A 23,599-nucleotide genomic window follows, 5' to 3' on the forward strand; every position below is an offset into this window, starting at 1 on the left:
AATCAGAGCCAACTCATTATTGCTGCCACCGGTACTCGCGAGAAGGGAGAGTCTGTAGATAACACTCCCCCACCACAGCCAGACGGAATGACGAAATTAATGAGGAACCTTGAGATGAACGGCGTGTGTAGACGGAAAAGCAGCTCAAAGCGCAGCCCTGAAGGGAAGACTGAGAGAGTTACCACAGGCTATCTGTGCTCAGTTAACAGCTGCACGATAATGGGGAGAGATGTCTTGGAACAAAGGCATCAGCAAAACCATGCAAATAAATTTTAAATTAAAGATATCTCAATATATATAATTTCATACGTAACATTAATGTTAACGCTATTCACCGTAAGCTATATTCCGCTTACATAACTTTGCAGATACTTGAGCGATGTAAAACCGGGGGCCAGGGAAAAGGAGAGTCTCCCAGCCGCCTTTGTCTTCCTGCACCACATGATAAGACCATTCATATGCTCAAGGGAGCATCTTCTCTTGAAATAAAGTTAAACACCACGATGGAAACTAAAACAACAGACCTCGAGTCACATACAGAATCATAACTGTAAAACTGTGATGAGATGAAATTTTAACTTTAAAAACCTTAACCATTTCTTTGCGTCGGTGAAGGTCGCACCGGAGGGAATATCGCCCCTCCCTCCAGGTTGTGCCATACAGACAGAGACGCCTGTGAGACGATTTGGAGCACCTGTTGTTATGGTTTGTGGAAAGAGGAGGTAGCGGCGCGTGCCGTATGACGCACACAAAGACACACATACACAAGGACGCACATACGGACACGCGCTCCAGACCACGACACACAGCTAAATCAAAAGAAGCTCCGCCTTGTGGGGAGGAGCCAAGAGGAGGGATTTTGGCATAAATGAATACGATTATATATTGAATTAGCATAATCTATAAGCATAATTACACAAATTAACATAATTTCGGATGAAATATTCAAATTTCATATATTTTTCATTATTTCCATCAAATTTTCATAACCTACATATACAACATGTGCCAGGGGGGTGTTGTGCCAGGAGGATGTCGTGCCAGGGGGGTGTTGTGCCATGGCGTGTTGTGCCAGGGGGGTGTTGTGTCACCGTTTTCATTAAGGAGATTTGTGCTCCTTCCAATTGGCCAGTCATCTTCCTGGCTATGATGCTAAAGGGTTGGAGTAGGGTTGTGCTGGTGTCTCGTAACGGTAGCGGGTTTCAGGCCCCACAGATTATATTCGACCGACGGGGAGAGGTTAGTGCCACGTGTCATTGAAAAGCACCAGAATATCGTAATGGAGATTTGCAAAGTCCGGACATTGGCCAAAAAGCATGGAGGAGCTCTTGAGGATGAATGATGCAGGAGCCCTTGCAATGAGCACGGCTCGGCACACGCAGTTGGACACGGGCAGTGACATTGACGATGATCCTCACGAGAGTGACGTGAAGACGAGTGCAGCAGGCAGCGTGCGTCCATTTCTACCCCTCCACTCTGTCTCCCTGTCTCTCGCTATGAGCGCAGTTACGAGAGAAGTTGAAAGCGGAGACTGAGAAACGAGGTGAGGAGCACTCAGCGTGTGTCATTTACACTCAGTGTGTGTCACTTACACTCAGCGTGTGTGTCACTTACACTCAGTGTGTGTGTCACTTACACTCTGTGTGTCTCTTACACTCAGTGTGTCACTTACACTCAGTGTGTGTGTGTCACTTACACTCAGTGTGTGTCACACTCAGTGTGTGTGTCACTACACTCAGTGTGTGTCACTTACACTCAGTGTGTGTCACTTACACTCCGTGTGTGTCACTTACACTCAGCGTGTGTGTCACTTACACTCAGTGTGTGTGTGTCACTTACACTCAGTGTGTGTCACACTCAGTGTGTGTGTCACTTACACTCAGTGTGTGTCACTTACACTCAGTGTGTGTCACTTACACTCCGTGTGTGTCACTTACACTCAGCGTGTGTGTCACTTACACTCAGTGTGTGTGTGTCACTTACACTCAGTGTGTGTCACTTACACTTAGTGTGTGTGTCACTTACACTCAGTGTGTGTCACTTACACTCAGTGTGTCTCTTACACTCAGTGTGTGTGTCACTTACACTCAGTGTGTGTGTCACTTACACTCAGTGTGTGTGTCACTTACACTCTGTGTGTCTCTTACACTCAGTGTGTCACACTCAGTGTGTGTGTCACTTACACTCAGTGTGTGTGTCACTTACACTCAGCCTGTGTCACTTACACTCAGTGTGTGTGTCATTTACACTCAGTGTGTGTGTCACTTACACTCAGTGTGTGTCACTTACACTCAGTGTGTGTGTCACTTACACTCAGCGTGTGTCACTTACACTCAGTGTGTGTGTCACTTACACTCTGTGTGTCTCTTACACTCAGTGTGTGTCACTTACACTCAGTGTGTGTCACTTACACTCAGTGTGTGTGTCACTTACACTCAGTGTGTGTGTCACTTACACTCAGTGTGTGTCACTTACACTCAGTGTGTGTCACTTACACTCCGTGTGTGTCACTTACACTCAGCGTGTGTGTCACTTACACTCAGTGTGTGTGTCACTTACACTCAGTGTGTGTCACTTACACTCAGTGTGTGTGTGTCACTTACACTCAGTGTGTGTCACTTACACTCAGTGTGTCTCTTACACTCAGTGTGTGTGTCACTTACACTCAGTGTGTGTGTCACTTACACTCTGTGTGTCTCTTACACTCAGTGTGTCACTTACACTCAGTGTGTCACTTACACTCAGTGTGTCACACTCAGCCTGTGTCACTTACACTCAGTGTGTGTCACTTACACTCAGTGTGTATGTCACTTGCACTCAGCGTGTGTGTCACTTACTCTCAGCGTGTGTGTCACTCAATGCTGGATTATGGACCGGGACAGTGGGGCCAGTGTCCCGGGGCCTCGGGCTGCCAGGGGGCCTCCATCCTCAAACCGCGCGTAGTGCATGGCCCAACACTTCCGAAGGAAGTTGAACGCCAGGGCCCTCAGTGCGCACAGCGCAAGCTGACCACTAGGCCCCTGGGTGCTTATGACGTGGGCTAACCACTAGGGCCCCCGAGACCCATCAGTGCTTACAATGTGAGGGCCCCCAGACCCCTTTGTGTTTAAAACGTGAGCTGACCACTACTGCCCCCCAGACCCCTTAGCACTTATAGTGTGAGGGCCCCCAGGCTCCGTGGCGTTTAAAGAGTGAGCTGACCACTACGACCCCTCGGCCGCTGGGGCTTAAAGCGTGATCTGACCACTAGTGCCCCTGGGCCCCTCGGCACCTACAGTGTGAGGGTCACTGGGCCCCTCCACACTTAAAGCATGAGCTTACCACTAGGGCCCCCGGGCCCCTTGGTGCATACATCGAGCGTAACACCTGGGCACCTTGATACATACAGTGCATGCTTTAAACGAGAGCCTCTTGGAGAATACAGTGCTTCTGTACAACTGAGCCACTGGTTGGCACGCTACAATATGCTGTGACATGATACAATATTCACCAACAAGTAAGTTCATTCTGCATAACAGGACAGTTTGAAGGGCATCATATTATGGCAAGCCATTCGTTATTTGACTTACTGTAACTAGCTATCCCTTTATTTTAGCTAGCTGCCCGTTTTCCCTAGCTGGCTGCCCATGTGATTCAGCTTGTTAAGAGACATAAGTGAACTAGCTGCCATTTTTGACAGCTGCACTATAAAGCCAGCTAGTGAGACCGAGGGCTCGTCATTTGTTGAGAGCTTAGTTAGCCGTTGAAAAATCAATTATAAAAATTTTTAGAAATATGCCAAAAGCTATATTTTTCATACACTAACGCATATATACGAGACCCAATCCATACTTAAAGATTAAGGAAAACCCCTTTCATTTTTTTATAGACTGTCTATTAATCGGTCCACGGAAGTAGATAATGCTAACGTTGACATGCAAATTGTCGACAGCTCTTTCGAGGTCTTGTGGACTATGTGAATAGTCTCCACCAAGTCATTTCACTGATATCAGAAACCTTTGTTGGTTGTTAAGCCAATGAAAAAAAAGTTTACTTTGGAATTTCAAGCAATATTATTATCTTTGTGTCGGCAGGTATATAAGCCATTTATTGGGAGGAAAAGCCACCGACAGATGCCTGTTTTCTTGCTTAGTACGCAAAAATAATATATTCAGAGACTTTTTCCATCTTTTTCTAAACCGACAGCCTTTTAAAAGGCTATTTCAACAATCCCTTCTAATGGTCTATTTTTTAACAGCCTTTTTAAGGGGTTAGAGTAATTTTCCTTAATGTGATTTTCTTTTATCTATTCAAAGCTGCCTTTAGGTACAAGTAGACTATAAAATACTACGACTTGATTGTATTTTCCAACAACAGGATTTGAAAGGTGTTGTCATTATTTTTATATATATATTAATGCAATTATTATTGAATACGTCTTGAGATATGCTATGAATATATTCATATGAATAGCAAAAGGAAAGCCAAAAAGGAAAAGGAGGCAAGTGAGGCAGTTTTGCTTCAAAGTGTTCCACTCATTGTCAACTTCTTTCAAAAACCCTCTGATAGTAATAATGATGACAGCAGCACTATTGTCAGCTGTGAGGAAGGAACTAGCACTAGTTAAGTTTCCAGTAATGTTGTCACTCCCCCAGAGCCATCCTTTGAAGGCGAACCCTCAACAGCTAATGGTATACAAGAACTATCATTTCCACCTCAGGAGCAGTTGGGCAGTTCACAAGAATCAAATCAGCAACCAAGCCATTCCTGGTGCTATGAAGTCACTGACCCTGCATTATGGCAAAGCACTTTCAGTGATTGTTCAGTCAGTGCTTATTGAAAGAGGAGCAGTCCCCTTCAAAAACCGCAGTGAAAAATACCCAGCTTCAGTCCGAGATAGAGCGCTTAGTGGAAAGACTAGAAGTTTCAACAATGAACTTCTGAACTGTATATTGCCAAATGAGCCACTTGAGAGCCACACTGGTAAAAGTTTAGCAGACTGTGTGACTTTGATGGTGGAGGGCCTTGGGTTGGACCTCTCAAACTGTAGAGGTCAGTTTTATGACAATGCAAGCAACATGTCAGGAAAATACAATGGGCTACAGGCCCACCTGAAACAAAAACACCCTCTGATAGAGTATGTGCCTCGCGCAGCGCATTCACTTAACTTAGTGTTAACACCTTAGATGGCAGTAGCCCAGAGGCTGACGAGTTTTTTTTTTACATGGTGCAGTCACTGTACACATTTTTCTCTTCATCCACACACAGATGGGGGAAGTCTTTCGGAAGGCAGATGTCAGACTGACATTAAAATCGCTGTCCAGTACTCGGTGGAGTGCTTGGGCAGAGTCAATCAAGGCACTGTGGAGAAATCACACCCACAGAGAAGCCTTCGGTGGTATGTGCAATGATGATAATGAAAAAAGATATTACTCGAATTGAGGCCGCTGGACTATGCACAAAATTGGACACGTTAGAGATGGTGTTCATGGCACATTTCTGAAACGTCATACTCGACCGGTTCCATGCTACAAGCATGCAACTACAGAAAGTGACATTGACATCTCTGTAGCAGCACAGCTTTTGTCTTCGTTGAAGGATTTTGTCAAGGGACAACGAGACTAGTTTGAGGCTTTTGAAAAGGCAGCCTTAAATGTGACAGGTGTCTCTCAGTCATATAAGCACGATCTTCAGCGAAAGAGGAAACGCAAAACATTTACAGATAAGAGCTTGGAGCCAGGTGTGACACTTGAGGGGAGATAGAAGTTCAAAATAAAAAACATTTGATGTGGTCATTTATAAGGTAGTGGCATGCCTTGAACATCGCTTGGACGCTTACAAGCGTTTGACCGATCTCTTTGGAGTTCTGTTTATATCAGATCAGGTGTCTAACATTGATGTCATAGTGGAAAAGGTAAATGCACACTACGCTGAATATCCATCAGACCTAGACATGAACTTTCCCAACAAACTCATCCAATTAAAGTCTTTCATGTCTGACTGAGGGTGAGAAGTGCCCAACTAAATTGCTTGAGGCGTGAGTGGACAATTTCCCTTTTAGGCAGAATAAAAAATGAGCTGCAGGGTAGCACGTGCCAAACACGTCTCAGCTCATTGTCACTTATGTCAATAGAGTCAGTCCTTGTCAAACAGCTAGATTTTGACAATCTAGTGGATGATTTTGAGAGGAGGAAGGTAAGAAAGACACCAATATAGAAATGCGAGGGGGGGGGGGCTCCAAAACACATGTGTCTAGGGGCCTCACGGGACCATGATCGGGCCCTAGTGTCATTTACACTCAGCGTGTGTGTCACTTACACTCCGCATGTGTCACTTACACTTCGCATGTGTCACTTAAACTCCGCGTGTGTTACTTAAACTCCGCGTGTGTCACTTACATTATGTGTGTGTCACTTACACTCCACGTGTCTCACACTCTGCATGTCACACTTACTCAGGTATTGTCACACAACTATCAAAGCACTTGGTGTGTCACAATCAGGCACTGTCACGCAACTAGTAAATGTCTCACAGTGAGTGTGCCTTTCAAGCCAGTAAGAGTGAGTGCATCACAGTGAGCATGATTGTGATTATAGTGTCTAATGTTGAGTGTCTTACAATGAGTGAGTGACAGTGTCTCACAGAAAGTGATTGTGAGTGAGTGAGTGTGAGAGTGTCAGTGAGTGCTAGTGAGTGAGTTGCGCTGTCCCGTCTCACCCAGACTACACGCTCGAGTGGGGAGACATCGCAGTCCACCCCACGCGTCGCTCCGTGCAGAAGTGGCCCAAGGCTAGGGACGGCCTAATCTACATCCCCTACAAAGTGTCCTTCGCCTTCTGTGAGTGGCCTCGCCTCCTCCCCCTACACATTCATTATTCCACCTGTGCCTTATTCCACCTGTGCCTTGTTCATCCTGTGCCTTGCTCATCCTGTGCCTTATTCCACCTGTACCTTAATTTCTCCTGTACCTTGTTCATCCTGTGACTGGAAGGTGACCATATTGAGGGCAGAGTTCACATCAACAGAGTGGCGCTTGTCTAGAATGAAGCGCAGGGCCCAATGTAAATCTGGAAGTTAATTATTCAGACCTGTGCTCCGTGTGGATTGATAATCACGTGACTGGGTGTGCAGGTGGCTGTGGCAAGCAGGGTTTGTCCCTGAAGAAGAAACCCAACTCGGTGTCTTATTCTCTGTAAGATGTCGCCTAGTTACTTGAATCCACATGAGAATCAAGCCACATCCCCTGAGTGCTGAATAATTGATGCTTCATTGAAATAGCTGCAGAAAAATGAGGTTGTTTATTGACATTTCACTAATGGTCATCCTAAGGGAGAAGGATGGAACCAAAACTCATTATTGATATAGAATCTAAAGATTAGTGGTGGAATTATCTGCAGCTTTCTATGTATAGGAAATACATCCACATAGCCCAGGAACCAGACCGACTCCCAGATGAATAGGACGCACAAATCTAAGTGTCTATATACACACGGCATCATCACACACAGAGGCCTGTAACCATGCCTCAATTCATTGACTTACATCAGTCGTGGCTCGTGATACACGCATGGCACCATGTGTGTAGAAGCCAGTGACGTGCAGCGTGTACCCAGCGTGTGTGACTGTGATGGGAAAGTCGCATTGGGGCCAATGGAGCAGAGGAAGTAGTGAAAAAGACACGGAGAGTGCAGAGCGGAGCTAAGGAGGCTCGCGTTGCCACCGCGGATCGTGGAGATTCCTCGCATCGCCGGGCGGGGGACCGCGGGGTGGAAATTTCACTAACGCAGGGACTCTGCTCTGGGCTTTATCTGAAGCAGTGCCGCTCACTCAACACAACTTGATTAGACATTAGAAGGGACGGATACCAATGCGAAAGGACAGATAGCAATGTATGTTCTTCATCTGCTGTCACATACATGCAGTGGGGATCCAACGAATGAGTACTAAATGATTTAGCCACTTGTGACAGATGCAATCCAGTCAAAGGGAGTGGTAACCATGACACTACTCGAAAACATCGAGTATATCGCAGCACCTCACAAGCAGTGGTCATGAAAGAGAAGCAGGTCTCAATAAACGTCAAGTTACTCTGTCAACTTCTTTGGTTCTTTCGGTAAAGTCACGTAGAATGAGAATAAAATAATAAATTGATAAAATAAAATAACACAATAATATTCTCACGACGTTTCAGCCACAACACAAGCGGCCTTCATCAGGTGAAGGGACGAGACTGTCTGGTAGGACAGCGCGGTGCTCAGGCTACCAGACAGTCTCGTCCCTTCACCTGATGAAGGCCGCTTGTGTTGTGGCTGAAACGTCGTGAGAATATTATTGTGTTATTTTATTTTATCAATTTATTATTTTATTCTCATTCTACGTGACTTTACCGAAAGAACCAAAGAAGATGAATCATTGCAGTCACGAAAGCTTTAAATCGAAATTTACTCTGTCAACTCAAATAAAGTGGTGCCGTGGTTTGAATGAGCGACGCCTCCTGCTGCCGAGTGGAAGCACAGGGAGAGGCGGCGGTGGCGGCCGTGGGGCCAAGGCGGCGGAGCAACCCCCAGGCTCTTCCTAGGGAGCTCAGCGCTACCGCCACTCATGCTCCACCCCACGCTGTGCCACCCACTGTGCCCCCCGCCGTGCCCTCTCTGTGCCCCACGCTCCACCCCACGCTTTGGCCCCCGCCGTGCCCCCCATTGTGTTGTTGGCTGCGCTTGACGCTCACTGTGGGCTCTTCCCGCTCACGTCGGCCCCCCCGCTCACGCCCGGTGTGTGACCTGCAGACGATGGTGACATCAAAAAGATCCAGGAGGCGGCGCTGGAGTTTGAGAAGAAAACGTGCGTCCGCTTCATCCCTCGCTCCAACGAGACTGACTACATCTACATCCATGCAAAGGACGGGTGAGATACGGAGACACGGACACGGCAGAGAAATGGACATGACAAAGACACGGACACTACAGAGACACGGGCACTACATCTCTCTGTGATGAGTGGTGAGTGAATGGGGCTCAGTGCTCAGGCTGGGGTTGTCTCTGTGTTGTGAGTGGTGAGTGAATAGGGCTCGGTGCTCAGGCTAAAGTTTTCCCTAAGTGATGAGCGGTGAGTGAATGGGGCTCGGTGCTCAGGCTAAGGTTTTCCCTAAGTGATGAGCGGTGAGTGAATGGGGCTCGTTTCTCAGGCTGGGGTTGTCTCTGTCTGGTGAGTGGTGAGTGAATGGGGCTCTGTGCTCAGGCTGAGGTTGTCTCTGCAGGAATTGGTCGTTTCTGGGCCATCAGGGCAGGGACCAGGCGCTGTCCCTGGAGCCTGGCAAGGTGACCAAGGGCGTCGTTCTGCACGAATTCATGCACGCGCTCGGCTTCCACCATGAGCACTGCCGCAGCGACCGCGATGACCACGTCATGGTGCTGAGCCACAACCTTAGACCAGGTGAGACATTCAGTGGATTGAGCAGAACTTTTCTTCACGATATGCAATGTTCTAAAATGATCTGAGGGTTGTGCTTCTCCATCCATGTCGAGAAACTGTTTGTATTAGTGGTGATGTGAAGGAGCCTCTTCATTGTTTAAGTCTAACAATGTCTGTGAGACCCATCTGATATCAGTGCTATGTCATGTGTGATGCATGATACAGCACAAGGATCTCTACATATTGTAAAAATGGAATTGTAACTTGGTTTATTGAACAAAATGAATTTCTATAATATGCTTATGGTATTCAAATATCCATGAGAATACCATTAAATCACGTATTAGCAGATCAGGCAATCATCACAGTAAATGTTGAAGCAATGTTCATATATGCTCACTTGAGAACACATTGAATGGTAGCAACTTCATTCCAGAACTATCTCCATGCCCAAGGTGTCGACAAATGCTTTGCTCTGTGACATTAAAATGCTTAACATCTCACGGAAAATGTTACAGTAATTTCAGAATCGTGATGAGCTTATGGTTACGTCTACAATGCTATCTTGCCTTTCGAACTTGTACCTTGTTACTATTAAGTACCGAATTTGTACTTTGCCACATGACATGATTCTGATTACACAATTTGGATAAGATTGGGGATAAATTATTTGTAAAAAAATCTGACCAGTTTTAGTGTCAGTCTGACAGCACAGCTTTTTCGCACTTTTGTATTGAGCCCTCGGACACGTTATTGATCCTGTATTTGAAGTCACACTTTTTTCTTTTTGCATCCTCATATCCGCAAATCATAGGGTGCCTAACATGCAGATCTCTAAGTCTTGCTGCTATCTGCAGACAGCCTCTTAAGTGATGGAATGATTGTGTACATCCATTGAACATGAACAAATAATTGTCTTAACAATATCATGGCTTTGCCATTCTAGTGTAATTGAATGTAGTCTCATCACTTGCCGAACTTAAGATTACTTTCGTGGATACGCACATAGGGGTGTGCCGTAAGCTAATGTGTGATGTTTTTATGTTTCAGAATGGGTGAATGACATGCGGAAAACATCAAATGAGCATAATCTCAGGACCCCCTATGACTACAGCTCTGTCACTCACTACAGCATGTAAGTGTGTGTCTGCTCATTTCACATCTAAACTAAACGATTTTTTATTCTTTGGATCTTTCAGTAAAGTCACGTAGATAAGATTAAAGAAAAGAACAAAAAAAGAACAAAAAACTACGAATTTTCGATCGCAACACAAGCGTTCGTCATCAGGAAAAGGGGGGTTAGCTTCGAAAGGCAAACAGTTTGGTTTTCACACCTGATGATGACTGTTTGTGTTACAGTCGAAACGTCGTGAGAATTTTATTGTTTTATATATATTTTATTATTTTATTGTTTCCCTTCAACGTGACTTTACCGAAAGAACCAAGAATATAGTTTGCAAACAGTTTGCCTTTAGAAGCTATCTGTTGTGGTATGAAGGAAGAACATTACGGAACAGCTCTTGTGTGCAGTTGACTACAGAGAAACTACTGCATGACACAAAACTAAGGATGGTAACTCATGTAAATGTGTTTAATCCAATTAGAAAATTTCCTAAATATTGAGTAAAAATATATTAGCACTCATTGGTTGATGTGGTGGTAAATATTACCACACAGTAAAACCCCATGAATCCATAATTATATGAATGGAACACTGTTCATGCGCTATTACGCTGTGCATGGTGGGATATGGTAAAATATCAATGCTAATCTTGTGTAGGGAATTCAAGGTGCACAAAGGTGAAACGGCTTGAGTGACTTGTAGCCATACGTGATTGGGACACTCCTGCACTACAATGCGTCTGTGCCCCAGGACCGCCGGCTCTAGAGACGAGCACAGTCCGACCCTGGTGCCCAGGGACCGGAGCACCATGCGTCGCTTTGGAGGCGGCCACACCCTGAGTGAGGGCGATGTGGAGAAGATCGAGAAGATGTTCGATGGTGAACCAGCAGCACTGAGTCCAAGCAACGCAGCTCCAGCACGAACGCGCCCAGAGACAGGTGATTACAGCTCCATTCCTCGTATTCTACGCTCGGTGTTCGCCAATTCCCTTTCCGAGATGTCTGCAAGTTACGGGGTGGGTCCCTTTCACCGCTGAATCTCGGCACGCGAAAGCGGTTAGCGTTTATTTTATTTGGAGAGGCATAGGGCCGCTGTTTTTAAAGACATTGTGCACACCACTGTTGTATATATAGGTGTTATGAAAATTGATGAAAATAATGAAAATTAAATGAAATTTGAAATTTGCATAATTTATCCGAAATTATGTTAATTCGTGTAATTATGCGCATAAATTATGCTGATTCGAGAGATAATTGTATTAATTTATGCGAATGGGTGTGGTTATGATGATGCAGGTCGTTATGGATTATAAGGTCGAGCGTCGGTGACGAGGATTGTGTTATGAATTGGAATAACGCAATTAATCGTATGCAGTGACGCAGGCGTTGTGAGCGTGAATGAGAGAGTCGATTCGACTCTGCTCTTTAATTCCGTATTATCGATAAGGATACGATTACTCTCGATTGAACATTATGAATTATGTGTGTTATGGATTATGTGTGGTGATAGTGTGCTTATGATAGATCCCCAGGATTCAGATCTCATACGCAGAACAATATTATGCAGAATTTCAGGAAGAATCACACACAAACCTTCTGCTTTGATCAATTTTATTTTCTAGCTAACTTTAATTTTTGGATAATATGAAAACTCAATCTCGGGATGTTGGAATTTCAACACAGCGTTAACATGATACCATCACGATTGCGTTGTTTCACCTCGATAGCGGCACCTGTGGTTAATTCCCGACGCGTAACGCAATCGATCGGTTGTTGAGAGAGAGATTAAAAACAAGCGAACTATTCTATCAAAACCTTATAATATGCAAACTCGTATTCTTGAATGATTACACAACACGGCACTCGGTCTTTGATTCGTATCCAATCCTTAACACATTCTGATATGCGAAATTATTATGCTTGAAATCGTCAGCACAGTACCACGGCGATGTTCGTTCATTGATTCATCAACGATTACGCAATTAAAGCGTTCGACTGAAATAATTCTGATTGCCTCATCAACGTAACTCAATGGATGGTGATGTTTTTCATTATCAGCTAATAGTTGACGCAGTTATCATGAGTCTTGTATGTTTAATGGGAGGGTTGTTGATTTCTTGCGTTGAGCAAACGCCTAGGTTGATTTCCTCGTCAAAAAAAATGTTTGTTCGTTGTGTAGCGGTGGGGGAGTGAGGAGGGAGTGTGGGGGAGGGGCATACGAACGACTGCCAGTTTCTGTCCGCCACTGGCTGGATGAGTCAGCACGACGCTCGCCGTCATCGCGCTGATGGGTGTTGAGTGCGGGGCCGCTTCCCTCTCAGCCCTGGTGACGCGAAGTTGCGCGCTGTAGCACGCTGGTGGCACGCGCTGGTGCTGGTGCTGGTGGCACGCTGGTGGCACGCTGTTGGCATGCGCTGGTGCTGATGCTGGTGCTGATGGCACGCTGGTGGCGCGCGCTCCCTCTCCTTGAAGATGCGCGAACGCGCCCGTGCTGGTTCGCTGATAGCAGTTTCTCTCCACTGCTGGCTGAGCTGTTGCACGCTCTTGCTTGGCGTTGCTGGCCGCGCTCTTTCTCCTTGAAGATGCGCGAACGCGCCCGTGCTGATTCGCTGACAGCAGTTTCCTCCACTGCTGGATGAGCTGCGCCGGTGCGCGCTCTATCCGCTGCTGTAGTATCTGACGCTGCGCTCGCGGGCGACAGGTCAAGTTTTTCTTCTGCTGAGTGAGCCGAGTCACACGTGCTCTCTTTGTTGAGGTTGTTGGCGGCTCTCTGACAGCAGGTTTCCTCCACTGCTGTATGACTCAAGTCGCACGCGCTTGGTCACTGGTTTGCTGAAGTTGTTGGCGGCTGCTCGTGCTTTTCCGCTGCTGGTTGAGCCACGTTGCACGTGCTTTCTTTGTGGAGATGCTCGAGCGCTCTCAGCGCTGATTCGCTGATACTTTGTTGGCGGCTGGCCAAGCTTTTTCTTCCGTTGAGTGAGTTGAGTCGCACGTGCTCTCTCTGTTGAAGTGCGCGAACGCGCCCGTGCTGGTTCGCTGACAGCAGGTTTCCTCCACTGCTGTATGACTCACTTTTGTTGATACATCGCGACTCAGCGATCCTCGCTACTCAGCGAGGCTCGGAGCCAGCCGCTCCATGCGACTGCTCGTCCTGTGGACGTCTTGACTCGCTGATCTGTCTTGACTCTTGACTTAACTTCACTGACTTTTGAAAATGCGGCTGACCGTTATATTCAAAGACAATTCTCTCTGCGCAGTGGAAAAGGGGGGGGGGGGGGCGGGGTCTGTGTGTGTGAGTTCGTGTGTGTGTGTACAGATGGCTCCTGCGATAACGATCTGTTTGCCCTGGCGTGAAATTCCTCTCTCGCGCTCTTCGGGAGAGACAAAGGTGGTCGGGAGTACCTATCTCTTTATACTTTCGACTTTATATTTCTCAAATACAATTTGGTCCCATGTTCGCCAAGACTCGTGTTTGTAACTACGTCCTCCCGACACCCCTCTCGGGTTACCGAGGTTCGCATTGATATGATGGAGTTATTAGAAAGAAAAATAAATTTTCATCCTGAGTTTAAGAGGTCCGTTTCCAGATTGTTGGAATCCATATCCCTTGGTTCTGTAAGGTTCTATAATGGAATATCGTTTAAGGTTAACACGTTATTATTAATGTTATATTGCAATTTTCTTTAAAACTTTGTTTGCCTGGTTGCCGTGTGTGGGGTGGGGTGTGTCTCCTCATCAAACCCGGCTGGCTTTTCCAGATGGCCCCTTGTGATAAGGTGTAATTCCTGCTTCTCCGCGCTGTGAGAGAGACAAAGGTGGTCGGGGTTGCTTGGGATATTGTTTAAACTCTTTCGTAAGTTTGCCCGTTCGCCTTATTCCTTCTCGATAACCTTTGATGTGGTATTTTGTCTCCAAGCTTTGTTTTAACAGTAAAAGTATTAAAGGTGAAAATTATTTGATAGCAAATTAATTATTGGATAATAATTCACTGATGTATCTGGTGGCCTGGTCTTGATTGGAGTGAGCGCGAGGACCGCTAACTTTAGCTTATTCTTGTTATTGCATTTTAAATTTGAACCGTTGTTTTAATGACAAAGGAAAAAAAAATATATGGTTTAACCCGTGGGCGTCCTCGTTTCTGGCTTGCGGAGGGCTTCCCTCTGCGTGACCTCCCTTAGGGCACATCAAACTCTTGTTCATCTGGAGATCTTCGCAGATAGCTGCTAACATCCTCGCCTCGAGAGTTTTATTATTTCTTTAATTTTTTAATGGTCTGTTTATGATCGACATCTGGTTTTTCGTGTGCCTGGCTTACGGGTTTTATTGATTATTTTTTTTGTTTGTTAAAAAAATATTATATATAACGCAAATATTATTGTTAATATCAATTTTGGAAAAGGCTCATATACAACACCACAGAGAACTGTAGCAACACGACCGCACTCTATGATAGCTGGCGCCAAACTGTGCCACACGCCCTCCCGTGTGTGTACGTCATCAGAAAACTTACGACGTACATGTACATTATCGGAATGGGAACGGCTTAATATTGTTAATTGATACATTGTTGGTGCACTAATTGCCTGCAGAATTTGTAGCGCCAGCATGTTGGTTGAAAGTGTTATAAATAAAAAAAGTGAACATTAACATGGCAACTACCCTGCTCCTAAGTTGGAGTGGAGCAGTGACATAACGGTTACAGCACTGCGTTGTCAAACTGGCAACCTAAGTTAAATTCGCAGCCACAGCTAACATCAATGGTGAGTGATATCTGCAGTGGTCATTCGGCCCTCATCTTCATCAGCCAACACTGGCCAGTATGGTGCAGTATGGTGGTTATGCAATAGCTTTGTCTGTCTGTCCAACTGCTGTCCCTCTGTCCATATCACTGACGGGGGGGGAAGGGGGCAATCACAATAATGCTTGTTAAGATGATCTTATGTAATTAGTTTATAATACAACTGTGGTGCCATTACGGACTCAGCCTTATGGATGCCTGGACAAGTTTATAAAATAGTTGCCTGTCTTTTCACAATACAGAACTAGGGATCCCATGTGTAGTGCATGTCTATTCACACCGCAGAACTAGGGACCCCATGTGTAGTGCATGTCTATTCACACTACATAACTAGGAATCCCATGTGCAATGCATGACTATTCATAGTGCAGAGCTATGGATCTAATGTGCAGTGTATGTCTATTCCATGTGCAGAACTAGGGATCCCATGTGTGTTACATGGCTGTTCCCAGTGCATAATAGATTCAGGTGTTCCCTGTATATTTTTATGAAGCTTAAACTCGTCAGCAATTAAGTACCGTGGAAGCAGTGTGAACCTTACCTCTGGTCTATTGCTATCTCTAGTGCGTTTGTTCTCTCTATTGCTACCAGGACTTGCTGGAGGTCTGGGACTATCAACTGACAAAGCAACATCTCAGTAACAGTCCACTCAATATGTTTCAACGAAGATTGAAAGTGCTAATGCATTAGCTTTGACTGCCCATCCATCATCTGTCTGTAAAAGTTGACACGTTAACTTTCCTAATGATGATCTAATATGAGCACGAGTGCTTCGTGATCGTGGATGACGATTCACTAATTTTAACAGAGGAGGTCCTTCCAGCCAAATAGCATGAGATCCATTTTAGGACTGATCCTACGATTCCAAAGTCGGACTCAAGAATAATATAATAGAGATTTTTTTTAGTTAGATCGCATAAATATATAAATGCGTCGTTAAAACCCGCCACCACCCGACAGCCAACTAGTAAGGGTTGTCACGTAAACAGAACATGCCAATTCGTCACTAGTACATAACACCGGTGTGTTGGAGAGCCAAGCCACAACATTTACAATCTGAGTACGACGTTTTGCCAGTAATTACAACTAGCTTCATCAGGCAACAGCCAGATTTGTAGAGAAGTCTAACTGCTTCGTTCCTTTAATAGAGGTGTAGATGTGGTGACCACGCTTCTGCACTCTTGTGCAAATTAGGGGGGGAGATTACTGAGTCAACGTACATTATACATGTGCAATAAGGCTAGTAAGCTGTAGGTGATTAACAGTATCAAAAGCTGATGAAATGTCCAGACCAATGAGAGCCATGATTGCGCCAGAGTCGACGATTGTAAAAATGTCGTCGAAGATTCTGGTCAATTGCAGTCTCTGTGGAGTAAGTCAGATGGTAGCAGATTGATAGGGATAAAAGTTTTGGTGAAGAGGTAATTTGAGACGTTCAAGGAGTTTGGAAATGGTGGAGAGGTTAGCAATCGGTTGGTAACTGGCAGGGTTGTCAGTATGTAGTCCTCCATGTGATGTGATCTTGTGCAACACAGATGGCGGCACTAATACCATTGGCCATGATCAATCCACTGCTGGATGAACGGCTCCCTAAGCCGCAACCACCCCCACAATAATGTGATGTAAAAATCCACCCATCACCTGAACACAAACTGATTTCATCGCTCCATCTCCCTGGTAGGTGGATTCTCAGGTGCATTCCCTACCTTACTGGCACTCAGGAGTTATTTTCAACCATCAGTCATCATGCCTTTAGCCAGGACGTATCCTGTCCAAGCCGATTTACTTTTCTTTACATTGTGAACAATGCCACTCACCCGTGTATGTTCTAGAACTCATGTGGTCCCTTTTCTGCCCTTCAGTGTAATCCCAAACATGCCCGTCTCCACACTTCTTTGCACACTTAATTTGTTGTTCCACTTTAATTAATATCTGTCTTTATGATCCGAATGTCATTGCAGGTAATATGAATATGCATTAGTTAAAATGTTTATTAAATACTTCTGAAATCAAATGCATGTTGGAAAACGATATGGAAATCATGCATATATATTGGCTTCTACCTGGTTTAAAGTTGGCTTATCGGCATATGCCAAATGACAATGTATGGCAGAGTATATTTAATCACAATCAAAATTGCCGTAACATTTTCCAATAATTTTCAGCATAGAGTGCTTGTTAGTCGAGTGTTCAGTCATTGATTATTTTCACTTATACACCATTAATCTACACGTATTTTCTCAAAATGCCATCAATATACGTTGTATATGTCATGAAACTGACCTATAGGTTGTTTAATCTCTCCATCAATTCGTTTGGATTCCACCTCTGTGCATTCCCGTGCAGAGCTGTGCAGTGATGATGTCCTGTCTCTGGTCTCTGCTGCACAGGTGCAAGCGCGATGCAGAAGGATGCGGGAAACATCCCAGACTTCAAAATAGAAGACGCTATGTGGCTCTTTAAGGTGGCGTGATGCATGAGACGCCTTCATGTTGAGTTGTGCAAATGTTTCCCTTTGTGTAACCTTCGTATATTTTAACTTTAAGCATTGAAATATTCACAAGAAAATTCCATGTCCATTATGTTTGCATTATATATTTTTTTATTGCTGTGCTGATTTACTAACTGTACTTAGTCATTCATGGCTTGATACAGTATGCTTGTGTAGTGTTGTTGTATATATTCCTTTTCCAAAAAATTATATTAAGAGTGATTCTGCCTATTTTTTTTAGTTTCATCAGGATGTAGCGCGGGGGCACGAAGGGGGTCTCACCCCTCACACCCCGCTGACTCCTGCCTAGCCACACAAAGGACAGCTGGAGGAAGTCAATGTAATTAGGGAAAGGCCCAGACAGCGAGAGCCAGCCAGGGGTGGTTAGGCATTGCGAACTGGCTGGGATTTTTTAAATACAACAGTAAAAATTCAAAGCTTAGCTATATCTTTTGATTTAAAGCTTTCGTGACTGCAGGGATTCATATTCTTGGTTCTTTCGGTAAAGTCACATAGAAGGGAAACAATTAAATAACAAAAATATAAAACAATAAAATTCTCACGACGTTTCGACTGCAACACAAGCAATCATCATCAGGTGTGAAAACCACAGCAAGAAAATTTGAAAAAAGTGGCGGGTTTTTTTAATGTTAGCACCACTTTACCCTACATTGCGGGGATCACAAAAAATGACTCCAAAATCTTGAATATACACATGATCCAGGTCCAATTCAACACATTACATAAAATCCGTGATCTGGTTCCATCTGTAAAATATGTGATTCCGGACATACAGTACCGTGGCGTCTACAAAGTAAGTTGCCTCTGTGGTAGTAGTTACATTGGAGAAACCAAACGACATGTCTCGGACCGCGTTCGTGAACACAAAGCAGACCTAAAACACGGCAGGACCAACACCTCGGCCGTGGCAGATCACTGTTATAATTCAGTAGGCTCGCATGACATTGACTTCCCCAAGACAGAGGTTCTTTGCAAGCCATCTGGCTACCATGAGATTCGTTCATGAGGCTATCCACTTATACAAACACAGACACAATTTCAACCGAGAAGATGGATTCTGGCTTAGCAATCATTGGAAGGATTTTATAAACCATTTCGGGTCTTAATTGATTGTTCACGCTGACGGTGGTTTTCAGACCGCGTCCATTATTTTCGTCTCCCCCCTCCTTTTTTTCGAACATAGATGGACTCGTCCATCTGAATAAACTGTCAAATCGCACTCCGTGGTGCTAACGTTAAAAATAACCGCCACTTTTTTCAAATTTTCTTGCTGTGGTTTTCACACCTGATGATGATTGCTTGTGTTGCAGTCAAAACGTCGTGATAATTTTATTTTTTTATATTTTTATTGTTTCCCTTCTATGTGACTTTACCGAAAGAACCAAGAATATACTTAGCTATATCTTCAACCTCAGGATATCAAAATATAACTCGAAGATAAGAAGCACAGGTCCCTGGTGATACAGACGGGGAACGGATGTTAAGAAAACCCTCTGAAATCCTTTGTTAACAACTATGGTATGCCACAAATCTTGGTTAAGCATAAACCAAATAATAATTGTGAAAGTATTAGACCATGGGTCATTCAGAAGAGATACAATGCGAAATAGGTCAATCACACACGACCAAGATAATACGTATTCCATAGGATCAGAGCCTCAACAACCGCCTTTGTCTTCCAGCAGCTAACACAGCACATGTTAGCAGTAAATTATGTATGCAGGGGGCGCCTCCCCTTAATATATAAAATACCAGGCAAGGATTCCAAACGCGATGTGAGTGTTGTATAAAAACTGCTCAAAATTTACTTTGAGTAACTTGCAGAGTCAAAACTATGGAAAGTGATACGGTACCAAGCTATAAGAGGTGTAAGAAAATATTTGTTTTACTTCCAACCCATGCACAAGAGGTCACGACTTCAAAGGCCACAGCGCCCCTCTTTGTGAAAGACTGCAAGTCTGAGGCGGAAAAAAAATGTAACACTTCCAACCGTCAGGGAAGAAGGGGGGAAACGCAGCCCAGAAGAGCGAATGGAAAACTTTGTGATAATAAAGACAGCTGGACAAAAAGGCCAAAAGGACCGCGCTTCCGCTTCCAGATTCATTATTGCGGAAGGTTGTAAAACCAGTCAAACACTCTGTGGAGCAACTAAGCAGCTGTTACCACAGGATGAGAGCGAAATCAAAGGGATTCTGGTTCTTCATGAGAGGCAAGTCTGAGGCAGAAAATTTCAGATATGAGCAAGAACGCAAGAACAGAAATCAGTTCTGAGTGGCAGACTCTGGGAATTGCCCCCGTGACAGGCACATTTATAGGGCGCTCTGCATCGGCAGAAGCCACGCGTCACAGATAATTTTTCATTTAAAAAAATGTTCGTCATTGACAGAGGCTGCAGCCAAGGCTGGTATTTGCAGTATTACAATACAATGTGGGCAAGAGTGCTGTGCCATTACTATTCCCGGTGGCAAGGTCGCAGTGTACGGCCAACACTTACAATCATAAAGTGTTTTTAGATATTAAAGTTGCTTAACACAGAAGAGCCTGATTGGTTCCTTCCTAAGTTCATGCATATTAATCTTAATTTTCGAACTGTATCCTGCGGTGAGATCTTAATTTTGAGACCTGACATAAATACACGAAAACATAATCATGAAAAGTTAGAGTGAGAATCATTGTATTATCACGATTGGTAATACACTCCTAAATTTCGATTTAAAGCTTTCGTGACTGCAAGGATTCATCTTCTTTGATTCTTTCGGTAAAGTCACGTAGAATGAGAATAAAATAATAAATTGATAAAATTAAATAACGCAATAAAATTCTCACGACGTTTCGGCCACAACACAAGCGGCCTTCATCAGGTCCCTTCACCTTGATGAAGGCCGCTTGTGTTGTGGCCGAAACGTCGTGAGAATTTTATTGCGTTATTTTATTTGATCAATTTATTATTTTATTCTCATTCTACGTGACTTTACCGAAAGAACCAAATAAGAATACACTCCTAGACAACGAAGCCGAGCCTAATTGAAATAAATGCATATATTTGCATAATACGAAAATTAGCACAATTGCATGCAATTACACATTTTTTACTTATTTTTTATTTTTCAAGACAATATATACAACAGTATATTACATTCACATATTTATGTAATTCGCTAATCCATGCTGCATTAGTTAACTAATTACTAATGGTATCTTCATTATTGTTTGCAGACTAACAAGAAGAAAAAGGAAAAAAATGAGCATGGTAAATATTATTGTGATTACACAAGTGTAATCATTTGACATAATTAACAATGTCACTGAGGGGAGGAGGGGGGGAGGAGGCATAGTTCTCGGCTGGTATGTCTCCTTCTAAAGCCAATTCTCATTGGTTTGTGGAATGCACAGTTTGCCAACAGAATAGCGTTTCAAGCAACATCTAAGGTGGACAGAGTAATCAAGTCAGTGGGGAAACAACCAACAAGAGTGCAGAGTCTCCAGGAGTGTGCAGTGCACCTGGCATTCTTGGCGTGGATATGGAACACTTGAAGCATGTCTCAGAAAACATTGCTGAATGCAAAATAGGCAGGCAATATACCTCCACATATTTGTCCCTCCACATAAAAACATGTTTCGTTATACATCACATCAGCCGCACGGCCTACTGAGAGTGCATAATTTCATCAGCATTGGTTCAACACCGGTGAACTCTGAACCAGTTTCAATATTCAGTGACTGATCAGTCAGGCTTGATTCAGCGAATGCGGGTGAACTGAAACATGTTTGCAAGTAAGGAACCTCTCTGTTAGATATGGGCCCCAGTTCAACGCAACAGATATGTAACACAACACAGAACAATAATTTACCTCATTGTGGAGAATAACATCATGCTAATCCCTCACATTAACATAGCCACTTCCATGCCCTCGTCTAGGAGGCCACTCTCCTAGCTTACTTTTACATGCTAATATCTCACATTAACATCATGCTAATCCCTCACATTAACATAGCCACTTCCGTGCGCTCGTTTTAGGAGGCCGCTCTTTTATCTTACTTTTACATGCTATTTTTTTACATGAACATCACTAGCCCCGGCCACTTCTTTTTAACCCTTGAGCTACTTCCATTTCAAACCTTTTAAAACAGTCTGCCTCAGCAGCAGACTTTGTTTTCCCACCTGATGGCGGACGCTTGTGTTGCGCCCGAAATGTCGTGATTTATTTTATACCTACGCGACTTTACCGAAAGAATCAAAGAGTAAGCAAACAGTACACCACTTTTACAAATATGTCCCTCCAGATAAAATAAAATCTATAATGTTTACACATTCCATGAGACAAAAAGCATTCTGTGAGTGCAAAAGCTTCTAATAGTTGCAAACATTATTTAATTTTCATATGTGGACTGACAGAAATGTAACAAAGGTATATTGTATGCTTATTTATTTTGTTACTTATGTTGTGCAGTAGAACCACGCGGAGACGAGGAATACTATAAGGACTGTTGCCATTTCTTAAACACTGTTACACTCAGCACTCTATGCTCACACAAGGGGTGGGTGCTCTCTATTTCGGTCCTTTACCCTGGACACTGAATGCTACCTGGGTCCTGCCCTCGGCTATCCTTTGGGCCTCTCTCACTCGTATGTCCGGAGCGGGGGTTCAGCCAACACCGCTTCATCGACGAGGATAGGGTAACCCTCTCCTAGCCGACCCTTACTGAATACACAGGACCTTACCCTCGGCTATCCCCTTGGCTCTCCCACTTGTCTGCCCGGAGCGAGGGTTCATCCAACACCGCTCCGCAACGAGGAGGGAAAGACACTTTGCAACCAATCCTTGCCCTGGCTCCCCACAACGAACCCGCCTTTGTCACGGGGTCCCCCTTAAGTACCCCTTTGGCGGCTCCTCGCCCTAGCTCGGACTCGCCTTTGTTCCCGAAGGTACCTCTTACACCACCCATGCCATGACGTCATCCTTGACTGTCAACCCGTTTCGCACCTCCTTCTGTTCGCCCCTCACGGTTACTCACAATACTCCTCTACACTTACATCCTCCTCAACGACGCTTCTGGTTATTTGGTGTTTTGAATGCATCTTGTTACATTGGATTTTAAAATGTTCTGTTTAAATCTCCACACCCATGTTTAATGCAGGATATTTAACACCGTTTTGTTGTGTTGCAACATCATTCGACCTCCCCACACTCAGGCTGTCCCTCACAGTTATGCGATGCCACAGTCTGTTTCATTTCTACACGAGCTGATTTCATTGCTCAATCTCCATGGTGGTAATCTTACTGAGCATTTTCCCTGCCTTAGTTGCCATTCCATTGCGAGTCTCGTCCATCGATTACCGTCTCTTAGCGACGTGTGTATAATTATTGTAACATCGATGTAAGATGCAATTAAATGAACGACACTATATAAACTTAATTATTCTCGACTTAAAGCTTTCGTGACTGCAGGAATTCATATTCTTTGGGTCTTTCGGTAAATTAATTATTCTCATCATTACCTGTGAATCTTCTCTGAGCCATGTGTTTCTCTTTCTGTGCAAGTGTAATTTCCAGCATGCAACTCTCCACGCTTCTTTGCATTTTGTTCAGTATTTCTTCACTTAATTTTCAGTGCCCATGTTTGTCATTGATGTCTTTGCAGACAATATACTCTGATTGAAAACTTTCTTCATGAGGCACATTGATGCATTGCTTTTCATTATCATCTTTTTATTATCAATATTACATACGAAAGCAGGCTCTAGAGTCCACCACAGAACCCATGCATGAAAGTAA

General features: G+C 44.2%; 1 protein-coding gene across 2 annotated transcripts in view; it reads left to right on the plus strand.

Moving 5' to 3' along the window:
- Nucleotides 1–23,599, plus strand: part of LOC116940914 (uncharacterized) — a 260,064-nt gene that overhangs the window by 123,178 nt on the left and 113,287 nt on the right. For both annotated transcript variants that reach the window (XM_076056432.1, XM_076056365.1), the window contains exons 10-17: nt 1,507–1,543; nt 6,701–6,817; nt 8,766–8,883; nt 9,236–9,411; nt 10,441–10,525; nt 11,264–11,451; nt 17,701–17,774; nt 21,039–21,072. In XM_076056432.1, coding sequence (XP_075912547.1) covers nt 1,507–1,543; nt 6,701–6,817; nt 8,766–8,883; nt 9,236–9,411; nt 10,441–10,525; nt 11,264–11,451; nt 17,701–17,774; nt 21,039–21,072 — 829 coding nt within the window. The remainder of the gene's footprint in view (nt 1–1,506; nt 1,544–6,700; nt 6,818–8,765; nt 8,884–9,235; nt 9,412–10,440; nt 10,526–11,263; nt 11,452–17,700; nt 17,775–21,038; nt 21,073–23,599) is intronic.

This window comes from Petromyzon marinus, chromosome 1 (genome assembly GCF_048934315.1).
Source record: "Petromyzon marinus isolate PM22_M1 ecotype Great Lakes invasive population chromosome 1, UKy_Petmar_22M1.pri1.0, whole genome shotgun sequence".
NCBI classification, from domain to species: Eukaryota; Metazoa; Chordata; class Hyperoartia; order Petromyzontiformes; family Petromyzontidae; genus Petromyzon; species Petromyzon marinus.